Source organism: Panulirus ornatus, chromosome 6 (genome assembly GCF_036320965.1).
Source record: "Panulirus ornatus isolate Po-2019 chromosome 6, ASM3632096v1, whole genome shotgun sequence".
In the NCBI taxonomy this organism is placed as follows: Eukaryota; Metazoa; Arthropoda; class Malacostraca; order Decapoda; family Palinuridae; genus Panulirus; species Panulirus ornatus.
Window position 1 is genome coordinate 3,676,252 of NC_092229.1, and position 14,619 is coordinate 3,690,870.

The window sequence follows — 14,619 nt, forward strand, 5'->3', positions numbered from 1 at the left end:
TATTAAAAAAGGGGGTGACTGTATTGTTGACTGGTTGGTAAGGTTATTTAATGTATGTATGACTCATGGTGAGGTGCCTGAGGATTGGCGGAATGCGTGCATAGTGCCATTGTACAAAGGCAAAGGGGATAAGAGTGAGTGCTCAAATTACAGAGGTATAAGTTTGTTGAGTATTCCTGGTAAATTATATGGGAGGGTATTGATTGAGAGGGTGAAGGCATGTACAGAGCATCAGACTGGGGAAGAGCAGTGTGGTTTCAGAAGTGGTAGAGGATGTGTGGATCAGGTGTTTGCTTTGAAGAATGTATGTGAGAAATACTTAGAAAAGCAAATGGATTTGTATGTAGCATTTATGATTCTGGAGAAGGCATATGATAGAGTTGATAGAGATGCTCTGTGGAAGGTATTAAGAATATATGGTGTGGGAGGAAAGTTGTTAGAAGCAGTGAAAAGTTTTTATCGAGGATGTAAGGCATGTGTACGTGTAGGAAGAGAGGAAAGTGATTGGTTCTCAGTGAATGTAGGTTTGCGGCAGGGGTGTGTGATGTCTCCATGGTTGTTTAATTTGTTTATGGATGGGGTTGTTAGGGAGGTAAATGCAATAGTTTTGGAAAGAGGGGCAAGTATGAAGTCTGTTGGGGATGAGAGAGCTTGGGAAGTGAGTCAGTTGTTGTTCGCTGATGATACAGCGCTGGTGGCTGATTCATGTGAGAAACTGCAGAAGCTGGTGACTGAGTTTGGTAAAGTGTGTGGAAGAAGAAAGTTAAGAGTAAATGTGAATAAGAGCAAGGTTATTAGGTACAGTAGGGTTGAGGGTCAAGTCAATTGGGAGGTGAGTTTGAATGGAGAAAAACTGGAGGAAGTGAAGTGTTTTAGATATCTGGGAGTGGATCTGGCAGCGGATGGAAGCATGGAAGCGGAAGTGGATCATAGGGTGGGGGAGGGGGCGAAAATTCTGGGGGCCATGAAGAATGTGTGGAAGTCGAGAACATTATCTCGGAAAGCAAAAATGGGTATGTTTGAAGGAATAGTGGTTCCAACAATGTTGTATGGTTGCGAGGCTTGGGCTATGGATAGAGTTGTGCGCAGGAGGATGGATGTGCTGGAAATGAGATGTTTGAGGACAATGTGTGGTGTGAGGTGGTTTGATCGAGTAAGTAACGTAAGGGTAAGAGAGATGTGTGGAAATAAAAAGAGCGTGGTTGAGAGAGCAGAAGAGGGTGTTTTGAAGTGGTTTGGGCACATGGAGAGGATGAGTGAGGAAAGATTGACCAAGAGGATATATGTGTCGGAGGTGGAGGGAGCAAGGAGAAGAGGGAGACCAAATTGGAGGTGGAAAGATGGAGTGAAAAAGATTTTGTGTGATCGGGGCCTGAACATGCAGGAGGGTGAAAGGAGGGCAAGGAATAGAGTGAATTGGAGCGATGTGGTATACCGGGGTTGACGTGCTGTCAGTGGATTGAATCAAGGCATGTGAAGCGTCTGGGGTAAACCATGGAAAGCTGTGTAGGTATGTATATTTGCGTGTGTGGACGTATGTATATACATGTGTATGGGGGGGGGTTGGGCCATTTCTTTCGTCTGTTTCCTTGCGCTACCTCGCAAACGCGGGAGACAGCGACAAAGTATAAAAATATATATATATATATATATATATATATATATATATATATATATATATATATATATATATATATATATATATATATATGCATATATATATATATATATATATATATATATATATATATATATATATATATATATATATATTTTTTTTTTTTTTTTTTTTTTATACTTTGTCGCTGTCTCCCGCGTTTGCGAGGTAGCGCAAGGAAACAGACGAAAGAAATGGCCCAACCCCCCCCCATACACATGTACATACACACGTCCACACACGCAAATATACATACCTACACAGCTTTCCATGGTTTACCCCAGACGCTTCACATGCCTTGATTCAATCCACTGACAGCACGTCAACCCCTGTATACCACATCGCTCCAATTCACTCTATTCCTTGCCCTCCTTTCACCCTCCTGCATGTTCAGGCCCCGATCACACAAAATCCTTTTCACTCCATCTTTCCACCTCCAATTTGGTCTCCCTCTTCTCCTCGTTCCCTCCACCTCCGACACATATATCCTCTTGGTCAATCTTTCCTCACTCATTCTCTCCATGTGCCCAAACCATTTCAAAACACCCTCTTCTGCTCTGTCAACCACGCTCTTTTTATTTCCACACATCTCTCTTACCCTTACGTTACTTACTCGATCAAACCACCTCACACCACACATTGTCCTCAAACATCTCATTTCCAGCACATCCATCCTCCTGCGCACAACTCTATCCATAGCCCACGCCTCGCAACCATACAACATTGTTGGAACTACTATTCCTTCAAACATACCCATTTTTGCTTTCCGGGATAATGTTCTCGACTTCCACACATTTTTCAAGGCTCCCAAAATTTTCGCCCCCTCCCCCACCCTATGATCCACTTCCGCTTCCATGGTTCCATCCGCTGACAGATCCACTCCCAGATATCTAAAACACTTCACTTCCTCCAGCCTCTCACCATTCAAACTCACCTCCCAATTGACTTGACCCTCAACCCTACTGTACCTAATAACCTTGCTCTTATTGACACTTACTCTTAACTTTCTTCTTCCACACACTTTACCAAACTCCGTCACCAGCTTCTGCAGTTTCTCACATGAATCCGCCACCAGCGCTGTATCATCAGCGAACAACAACTGACTCACTTCCCAAGCTCTCTCATCCCCAACAGACTTCATACTTGCCCCTCTTTCCAAAACTCTTGCATTTACCTCCCTAACAACCCCATCCATAAACAAATTAAACAACCATGGAGACATCACACACCCCTGCCGCAAACCTACATTCACTGAGAACCAATCACTTTCCTCTCTTCCTACACGTACACATGCCTTACATCCTCGATAAAAACTTTTCACTGCTTCTAACAACTTGCCTCCCACACCATATATTCTTAATACCTTCCACAGAGCATCTCTATCAACTCTATCATATGCCTTCTCCAGATCCATAAATGCTACATACAAATCCATATATATATATATATATATAGGTATATAGGTATTAAGAATATATGGTGTGGGAGGCAAGTTGTTAGAAGCAGTGAAAAGTTTTTATCGAGGATGTAAGGCATGTGTACGTGTAGGAAGAGAGGAAAGTGATTGGTTCTCAGTGAATGTAGGTTTGCGGCAGGGGTGTGTGATGTCTCCATGGTTGTTTAATTTGTTTTTGGATGGGGTTGTTAGGGAGGTAAATGCAAGAGTTTTGGAAAGAGGGGCAAGTATGAAGTCTGTTGGGGATGAGAGAGCTTGGGATGTGAGTCAGTTGTTGTTCGCTGATGATACAGCGCTGGTGGCTGATTCATGTGAGAAACTGCAGAAGCTGGTGACTGAGTTTGGTAAAGTGTGTGAAAGAAGAAAGTTAAGAGTAAATGTGAATAAGAGCAGGTTATTAGGTACAGTAGGGTTGAGGGTCAAGTCAATTGGGAGGTAAGTTTGAATGGAGCAAAACTGGAGGAAGTAAAGTGTTTTAGATATCTGGGAGTGGATCTGGCAGCGGATGGAAACATGGAAGCGGAAGTGGATCATAGGGTGGGGGAGGGGGCGAAAATCCTGGGAGCCTTGAAGAATGTGTGGAAGTCGAGAACATTATCTCGGAAAGCAAAAATGGGTATGTTTGAAGGAATAGTGGTTCCAACAATGTTGTATGGTTGCGAGACGTGGGCTATGGATAGAGTTGTGCGCAGGAGGGTGGATGTGCTGGAAATGAGATGTTTGAGGACAATGTGTGGTGTGAGGTGGTTTGATCGAGTAAGTAACGTAAGGGTAAGAGAGATGTGTGGAAATAAAAAGAGCGTGGTTGAGAGAGCAGAAGAGGGTGTTTTGAAATGGTTTGATCACATGGAGAGAATGAGTGAGGAAAGATTGACCAAGAGGATATATGTGTCGGAGGTGGAGGGAACGAGGAGAAGAGGGAGACCAAATTGGAGGTGGAAAGATGGAGTGAAAAAGATTTTGTGTGATCGGGGCCTGAACATGCAGGAGGGTGAAAGGAGGGCAAGGAACAGAGTGAATTGGAGCGATGTGGTATACCGGGGTTGACGTGCTGTCAGTGGATTGAATCAAGGCATGTGAAGCGTCTGGGGTAAACCATGGAAAGCTGTGTAGGTATGTATATTTGCGTGTGTGGACGTATGTATATACATGTGTATAGGGGTGGGTTGGGCCATTTCTTTCGTCTGTTTCCTTGCGCTACCTCGCAAACACGGGAGACAGCGACAAAGCAAAAAAAAAAAAAATATATATATATATATATATATATATATATATATATATATATATATATATATATATATATATATATATATATATATATATATATATATATTGAACACTCATGTAAGCTTCCAGTTTTCCTGTTCACCTTCTAGAGGAATTTTATTCGTAATTACATTTGGTATGTTTACATACAATGAACTATTTGCGTATATGATATTTTTTTGTGCTCTTACCTCACTGGAAGTATCTATAACCGAAATTAACAATAATACCATCAGAATATTCAGGATAGTTGTCTTGTTAGTTTAAAGTAGGTAAATGACTGAATTTTTTACCTATTTTCTTCATGTGGAAAAGACATCACATGACCATAATTATACATTTACTATATGAATTAGGTTTTTGGTTATATGAAAAGCTATATCTCTATAATTGAAACTTATAAATCAGCCATCGTCAGTTCCTATGTATCATTAGGGAATCACAAACGGAGGACGAGCATCCCGCACCAGCTGACTGCAGACGACACATGTTGGCAACGATGCGGGGTGTTCAGTGTATTTACAGTCTTTACTTGGCTTCAGTGCAGACCCGACCATCGAGAAGGATAGTCAGAAGTATTAGGATGTGCACCATGCAAAAAAGGGAATACTCTCAGGAGTTCCTACAAAAGTGTTATCAGGATCATCGGGCATTATGGGAGAGTGAGTCAACCTATCTTTTCTGCAACATGAAAAGTCTCCCCACGGAAGTACCGAGTGGCGCTTAACTTGAATAATCTCACTTTCGTTAGTAATGACCAACGTTATTGTTTCTAAGTCGAGCAGTAAGCTAGTTTGTGTGTTCCATTTAACTTGTTCTTGTTATGAAATTGACAGATATTTGAAGGTTCTTTAATTCTGATTAGAGACAAAACCCCGGTAAAGCTTTAGTATTTTGGGCATCATGAAACTGACTTTGGAATATCACTTACTTTAGTTTGCACTGTTAGTGTACTTGTGAATAATAATAAGCAAGTTGATAGTGGGAGGACTGTGTAGATCATGGAAAAGTGTGGTTAAGCAGTGTAAAAGTAGGTAAAATACTTTTAGAAATCAGCCGAGCCGCTAAAGAAGCTCACTTAGCTTTGCCTAAGAGGTGACAATCACTCTTTGTCAGTGTTATACCTTAGTTAACATATCCTTATATTACTGTTATCTGCTTCCTCATGCCACATGAAGTTTGTATGTTGGAACATGCTTATGAAATTGAATGCTTCTTTTTTGTGTTTGGACATACCCAAACTTATATCCCATAGCTTCTCAAGAACTAGATGTAAGTGTAATACCATGGCAAATGCTTATTTTTCAAATTATTCTAAAGATAAAGTAACTATCAGCAGCTAGGGAAAGTTAGGTGAGGATTTTACTGTATCTTAATTCTCTGAAGTGTTTTGCATACTTTAACATTAATCAGATCCACATTCTCCCTGACCTTCATAGCCCCTCTGCTATTAATATATACTGTTGTAGGATAAACGAAAATCCTAGTCATATGATGCTGAACTTATATTCTCCACACTGTACACCTCCAACGCAAAAAGTTACTGATATTCCAGAGCTAATATAGTAGTGCTTCTAGGCTGAATCTTTACCAATATGTCATCTAAAGGACTGAAAAGATAGAGTTTGCTAGCAATGTGCAGAGGTGGTAAACATTTTATATTCCTAGGACTTTGAAGGAGTAACATTGACTGATTATTTGTTGCAGCCAGTTGACATTTTATGATTCCACACACACATGTCAAAAGTCATTCTTGAAGCAAAAACGATTCACTCTCTAGGTGATAGGGAACAGTATTTGTGAAGCATAGGAAATTCCAAGGTACAAAATGGATAAGCCACCTTGAAAGAAATGTTTGCTCCCAGATGGGACTTCTTGATTTTATTATTTTATGGTCATGAAGTAGATTCATAAATTATTTTCCACAAACTGTAAAGTTTTTGATTGTTCTGGTGTTTCAGCATTCAACATGACTTTATTGTGGAGAACTTTTACCTACAGGAATGGTGTGTGACATACTTATAATGATAAACTAAGACAGACATTTCTTATTGATTATGCCATGCAAACAACCTGGGATTATATGGATTTATGGGTAGTGAGACCCAGATGATGACATATTTCTAAAATAACTGAAAATAGGGTAATGTCAGTACTAATGAAAAGTAGGTGACTTTTCATTGGATATTTTTTATAAAGAATTTTTAAACTACGTATAACCCAAAATTTTCTCTCTTCAGTACCTTAACTCCTTAGGAGTTATTTACAGTATTACTCCATAATAATTTCAAGTTAGATGCTAAAGCAAATGTATTGATCAGATTTTTTCAGTATGAAGATCTAAACTTTACATGCATCTACATTGCTGGTTCAGAACAGTTGAATATCAGTTCCATTTGGGTGTAGATATCTATCAACATTTATACCCAAATGAGCAACAATACTTGGGTAGATTGGGCTTCTCTTCCAACCTAAGAGGTTTGATGTAATCTGAACATTATAATGTCAAAATACCTCTTCCTTTGGTTGAAAGTCTTATCCTGAAATACCCAATCTTCTTTTACACATGTGTGTAATGCTGCTGAACATAGTTGATACTGCAGATTTTTTAAGTGTTTTATCTTACTCTGTCCTCAGAGCTATTAATAGTCTTGGCACAGCAGTCATGAGTAGAGCATAACTAGAAGAAGCAAACAAACTGAAGATAGAATATATGTACATTTAACGCAGATGAGTAAACATTTTTAGTTAATGATGACAAAACCCCTTTGATTTATGGTGATGTTCAGTCTTGAAATAGAGTCAGTGCTCATTTAGTGAGTCCATAAAGCTATTAACAGTTTAGATATATCCTAACATTAGTAAAGCATAATTGGGACAAATTCATGGACTCTTAGAAAAACCAAATTTATGTGCCAGGACTTTATTAATCAACTTTAGTTCTACTTTCAACACCAGAGCATGCTGCCTAATGTGAAAACTTTCTGATCTTAAGATATTATATAGATGTAGATTTGTCTTGAATTTACTATAGATATAAGTTCTGAATATTGGTAACAAAACATTAACCACCAGAGTTATAGATATTGGATCATAACAAGGTTATATTTTGTTTGATGTGTTATTCATTCTATGTACAGGTGGACTCTTATCACATTTAAACAGCTGCTTTGTTGTAATTTGTTGCCATCTCATCTTTATTAAGACCAGTTTCTGACAGTGATGAAAACAATCTTTTGGTTGGTGTAAAGAAAACAAAAGAACTCATAATTGATTAATGGAAATATGATCCTTCTTGATTCCAGTTAGTTATCACTGGTGACTCTTATGGAATATTAGGAAACTCAAATACCTTAGTACCAGCTTTGATGAAAAATTATCTTGGTTGTAGTATTTTGGTGAAGTAACATCTAGATTTCCTGGAAGTGCTTTAAAACATTAGATTTTGATAATACCATATTTTATCTGTTCTGTACATATATAGTTGTAAGTTATGTTTGATATTCTTATTTATTGGTCTGCTTTAAATAATGTTCAGAAATAATACATGAGAAGGCTGCATAAAAGAAATGATAGGATTACAAGTACCAAAATCACCACATTTGAATCCAGTATATCAGTGAATGTGTACACAAAGTAAGATTTATGATTGTAGATCATTATTATCCACCAGCATATTATTGCTGATCTGAGGTGCTCTTTGCAATGACTATCTAAACTTCATACAGTAAGTATTCCACCCGACCATTTCCAACCTCTCCTTTAAAGAAATCTATCCATCTTATACAGATATCATCCTGTGTCAGATTTGTGAAAGGATAGACATGCATGGCAGAGACTACATGAAATGCTTTTATGGATACTTGCCAACTTGTACAAGTTTGAGATAGTTAATGTGTTTTCTGCTCTTTATTTTCCTACATCATTTAAATATTGCAGTTGGGAGTTCTGAAAATGTGTAGTAAAGACATTGTGACAAACTGATTTTTTTTCTTTCCTCTTTACTCTGTGCTACCTTGTTGTAGTTACCCTTAGCTCATGTTTTGGCAGTTTGCTGCTGTACTACCGGCCTACTTGTTTCGGTTTCATTCCTTGATGAATGTGAGTGGTGATCTTTATCTGTCATTGGAGAAAGGAGTAGTAGCATCTGGACATTGCTCAAGCTAACAGTGCATTACACTAGGGGTCTAGATTTTAATGATAGTTTGTTAACTGTGACACACATACCTTTGTTTTAGGTTGTGCTTATTACATATATAACAATAGGTTTTGTAAATTGACTTCATACCTTTATTTACAAATGAAAATTTTGATGCAATGTGAATATGTTGATTTTTCTAAATTCATTTGGATTTGGTAGACTCATGACACCCTACATCAACAAAAATTTCATTGGATGGGAATACTGTGAGATATGCTTCCCTGCCATGCTAAGTTTGGCATTATGCCTACAATGCTCATTCATTTCATGATATCACCACACCTAAATTGGAGACTTCCCAATCACAAAATTCAAAATAGGCAAAAAACAAACCAGACGGGAGTGGATGGAGATAGTATCCATTGATCCCACAGACATATACATATATACACTTGTACATAATTCATACTTGCTGCCTTTGTTCATTCCTGTCGCCACCCCGCCACACTTGAAATGACAACCCCCTCCCCCCGCACGTGCGCGAGGTAGCGCTAGGGAAAGACAACAAAGGTCACATTCGTTCACACTCAGTCTCTAGCTGTCATGTATAATGCACTGAAACCACAACTCCCTTCCCACATCCAGGCCCTACAAAACTTTCCATGGTTTACCCCAGACATTTCACATGCCCTGGTTCAATCCATTGACAGCATGTCGACCCCGGTATACCACATCATTCCAATTCTCTCTATACCTTGCACGCCTTTCACCCTCCTGTATGTTCAGGCCCCGATCGCTCAAAATCTTTTTCACTCCATCCTTCCACCTCCAATTTGGTCTCCCACTTCTTGTTCCCTCCACCTCTGACACATGTATCCTCTTTGTCAATCTCTCCTCACTCATTCTCTCCATGTGACCGAACCATTTCAATACACACTGTTCTGCTCTCTCAACCACACTCATTTTATTACCGCACATCTCCTTTTTGAAGAAAGAAATCATGGTTGCTACCAATTTTGAATAAACAAAACTTACAGTTGTACATATGGCATGGAAGAGAAAAGAACACTGCAAGAAATACAACTTCCTGACATTACAGTTTTGGAAGGCCTGTCCACGGTTCAGATAATCAGAGGTCTAAGTTTATTGCAGGTTTCGTAATTTTGTTTTATCTTCTAGGAATATTCCCTCCATCAAGTTTTACAGGAGTTTTACTTGTACTCTTTGCATGATCATTGACAGACACATCACCATTACAGTCAGTTGACTCTGTGAGTAGATTATGGCAAACATCACCTTTGACATTATCACTTTAGCAGTCATCCACAACTGTATCAAGTTTATCATGTTCTGCTGCTACATTCATATCAATTGCATAAATGATGTGATTTACATGAACATATCTTACTGAGTTACCACATTTCACTAAATATGTCTTAGATCCACATACTTTATTGATGACACCTGTTATCCATTTTGCATGTACAGTACCATAGTCTTTAGCCATGTTCCTAATTCTCACCCTATCACTTACCTTTAACACTCTTTCATTGGAACTCTTGTCATGATACATCTTTTGTTGAGCTTGTTTCCTCACTACAATTGCAAACAGACTTGTCTTAACTAAACTCAATCTTGTTTTCAATTATCTCTTCATCATTAACTCTGCAGGAGTACATCCTGTCACACCATGTGGTGTGGTTCTGTATCTGAGTACGAAATTTGCTACTCTGTGTTTCATTGATTTTCCAGCAGTTCCTTGAATTACCTGCTTAGAAAGTGCTCCTTTTACAAATCTAACTGATCTCTCAGTTGCAGCACGAGAGGCAGAATGATAGGGTGGGGTCAGTGCACGCTTTACACTGTTGAGTCTCATAAAGTTTTTAACTCTAATGATTGAAATGGAGGACCATTGTCAGATACTACCTCCTCTGGTATTTCATGTTCAGTAGATATTAATCTTGATTCATTAATGGTGCTACCAGCATTAGTACTATACATGTGCTTAACATCAATCCACTTTGAATGACTCTCAATTAATATAAAAGATTTGTCTGTTCCCTTAGCACAAAAGTCAATGTGTACTCTTTGAAAGGGACAGGTAGGCCATTTCGAAGTTTTCAATGGTGTGCTGGGTGGCATACTCTTAACATTCTGACAAACAGAGCATTCACATACCATCATTTCTATTTCACGATTCACTGTAGGCTACCATACAAAACTTTTGACCAATGCTTTCGTAGCACATATACCTGGATGTTCAAAATGCTGTTCATTCAGAATTTGCCCTCCAAAACACTGTGAAATTAACACTGTCATACCCCACAACACACATCCCTGCCCTATGGATAATTCACATCTCCTTAAATGGTATGGTTGAAAGTCTAAGGATGGACAAATCTCTGGCCATTCATTTAGTGTATATTCTAGGACTCTGCCTAAAATGACATCTCTCTTAGTTTCATGAGCAATCATTCTGGAGGTGACTGGAAAATCTTCTGATATCATGGTTACAACATAAATCCTAGGATCTACTCCATCATTTGATCTGCTACATGGCAACCTGGACAAAGCATCAGCATTGAGATGATCCTTTGAACGTCTGTACTGTATCTCATAGTCATATGCAGATAATATCACAGCCCATCTCTGCATTCTGGCTGCAGCAAGTGTAGGAATAAGTGATTTAGGACTCAAAATTGCCAAGAAAGGCTTGTGATCAGTTACTACAACAAAGTTCCTACCATATAAATACTGGTGAAAAACTCTACTCCAGATATGATAAACAAGGTCTCTTTCCCCATTTGTGCTTTGTTTTTCTCACTTTACGTTAGAATTCTTGAGGCATCTGCAATGGGTCTTTCTTCATCATTATCCATTGTGTGACTTATGACAGCACCAAATCCGTAGAATCATGTGTCACAAGCAAGCTTTAGTGTTCTACTAGCATCATAGTGGACCAAAGCATCAGTACTAGACTGAGCATCTTTACTATACTCAAATGACCTCTGAGTTGCACTATTCCGTTTCCATTAAGTTCGTGCAAAGGGCCCAAAACTAAAGAAAGTCCACTCAAGAACCTTGAATAGTTCTTTATCATTCCCTGGATTGCTTTCAATTCACTGACATTTTTTGGAGCAGGTAAACTTACTGTCTCTTACTTTATCTTCTACTGGTCTCAGCTCTCCTGCATTCACTTTTTAGCCAAGTAACTTCTGTAGCTAGAAATTAACTTTTGCTCTTGTTGAGCATGCCATTGTGTGCCAGCAATTTTTCAAATACTGTAGCTAGGGTTTAGACATAATTTTGGATGTCACTGTCAACAATAAGAACATCATCCTGAAAACATAACGCATTTGGAAGACCCACAAGAATATTGTCCATGATGCACTGAAATAACTTTGGTGCACTTTCAACCCCCTAAGGCAACCTTTTGAACTTATACAATCCTTTATGGGTGTTTACGGTAAGGTACTGTTGACTTTCATCATCAACACAGAATTGGGCAAGTCTTAGTGAAAATGTCACCTGTCAGTGAAGCAAACAAATCTTGAGAAGTGGATAAGGGATGTTGCTCATCCTCAACAGCTTGATTAATGGTAACTTTAATCACCAAATGATCTAACAGATTTATCAGCTTTAGGTACAACTACTATAAGAGCAGCCCAGTTGCTCTTGGCAATTTTTCAATATCTCCCTCACTCACAAGTCTGTCTAATTCCTTGTTCACCTCACCTTTCAGTTGCTAAGGAACAGGTCTAGCCTTAGCATATATGGGTGTAACATCTTTGTCAATGGTGATATGAGCCTCAAAACCCTTTATACCATCCTCTCCCTTATCAAATGACATCTTATATCGTTCATACATTCTGTAGACCTGGAACACTTTACACACTTTACACTTGATATCTCCTTCCAGTCCATCTTAAGCTCACACAACCAGTCCTTACCTAACAAAGTTGGTTTATCCACAGAACTAGCTACAGTTAATGGTAACTTCAAATTCTTATTTTTGTACCTTACCTCACAGTCTAGTTTCCCTTATGTGTTCAAAATCTGTCCAATGTAGGTTCTTAACCTAACACCTGAGTCTTCTAAAGGTATGTATGCAAATAACCTCTCATACGTATATTTGCTCATTATAGAGAAATCAGCTACAGTATCTACTTCCATGGTTGCTAGTGTATAATTAATGCACAAGTCCTCATTATATATATATATATATATATTTTCTTTCTTTCAAACTATTCGCCATTTCCCGCATTAGCGAGGTAGCGTTAAGAACAGAGGACTGGGCCTTTGAGGGAATACCCTCACCTGGCCCAATTCTCTGTTCCTTCTTTTGGAAAATTAAAAAAAAACCGAGAGGGGAGGATTTCCAGCCCCCTGCTCCCTCCCCTTTTAGTCGCCTTCTACGACACGCAGGGAATACGTGGGAAGTACTCTTAATCCCCTATCCCCAGGGATAATATATATATATATATATATATATATATATATATATATTTTTTTTTTTGCTTTGTCACTGTCTCCCGCGTTTGCGAGGTAGCGCAAGGAAACAGACGAAAGAAATGGCCCAACCCACCCCATACACATGTATATACATACACGTCCGCCCACGCAAATATACATACCTACACAGCTTTCCATGGTTTACCCCAGACGCTTCACATGCCCTGATTCAATCCACTGACAGCACGTCAACCCCGGTATACCACATCGATCCAATTCACTCTATTCCTTGCCCTCCTTTCACCCTCCTGCATGTTCAGGCCCCGATCACACAAATCTTTTTCACTCCATCTTTCCACCTCCAATTTGGTCTCCCACTTCTCCTCGTTCCCTCCACCTCCGACACATATTTCCTCTTGGTCAATCTTTCCTCACTCATTCTCTCCATGTGCCCAAACCATTTCAAAACACCCTCTTCTGCTCTCTCAATATATATATATATATATATATATATATATATATATATATATATATATATATATATATATATATATATATCCCTGGGGATAGGGGATTAAGAGTACTTCCCACGTATTCCCTGCGTGTCGTAGAAGGCGACTAAAAGGGGAGGGAGCGGGGGGCTGGAAATCCTCCCCTCTCGGTTTTTTTTTAATTTTCCAAAAGAAGGAACAGAGAATTGGGCCAGGTGAGGGTATTCCCTCAAAGGCCCAGTCCTCTGTTCTTAACGCTACCTCGCTAATGCGGGAAATGGCAAATAGTTTGAAAGAAAAAGAAATATATATAAACCATGGAAAGCTGTGTAGGTATGTATATTTGCGTGTGTGGACGTATGTATACACATGTGTATGGGGGTGGGTTGGGCCATTTCTTTCGTCTGTTTCCTTGCGCTACCTCACAAACGCGGGAGACAGCGACAAAGCAAAAAAAATATATATATATATATATATATATATATATATATATATATATATATATATATATATATATATATATATAGCGCTACCTCGCGTGCATGCGGGGAGAGGGGGTTGTCATTTTATGTGTGGCGAGGTGGCGACAGGAATGAATAAAAGCAGCAAGTATGAATTATGTACATGTGTATATATGTATAGGTATGTATATGTGCGTGTGTGGACGTGTATGTATATACATGTGTATGTGGGTGGGTTGGGCCATTTCTTTCGTCTGTTTCCTTGCGCTACCTCGCAAACGCGTGAGACAGCGGTAAAAAAAAAAAAAAAATCAATATAGGTGGTATGTAAACGTACATATGTATAACAGGCCCAACAACCCCATACCCGTTTATGAATACTCCCAAGATAATCTTGCCTCAACATGTTTGTTATAGAGTTCTTAGGAAGAATGCTAGACCCTTTGTCCCCAAGCCACTCCAAAACTAACCATCATCCCTGCACACTTCAAGATATGTACTCACAGATTCTTCCTCCCTTAACAAACACAATATCAAAAAAATATATATATGAACACACCAAAATAACCAACAAACAGTAAACAACTGCCCTCCCAATCCAGTCTTAAACACCAACCCACCAGACATACACCCATCTGAAACCATGTTCTCTAGACATGCACAAGTTACCTTTTCTTGCCTACATTCTGGACACT

At 38.9% G+C, this 14,619-nt stretch overlaps 1 protein-coding gene across 2 annotated transcripts in view; it reads left to right on the forward strand.

Annotated features, from left to right (window-relative positions):
• The first annotated feature begins 4,843 nt into the window (after nucleotides 1-4,843).
• Nucleotides 4,844-14,619, forward strand: part of Nt5c (5' nucleotidase C) — a 42,480-nt gene continuing 32,704 nt past the window's right edge. Inside the window, exon 1 of one of the 2 annotated variants that reach the window (XM_071662378.1) lies at nucleotides 4,844-5,041. In XM_071662378.1, coding sequence (XP_071518479.1) covers nucleotides 4,867-5,041 — 175 coding nt within the window. In that variant the 5' untranslated portion in view covers nucleotides 4,844-4,866. The remainder of the gene's footprint in view (nucleotides 5,042-14,619) is intronic. The other variant, XM_071662379.1, reaches the window with a different exon arrangement.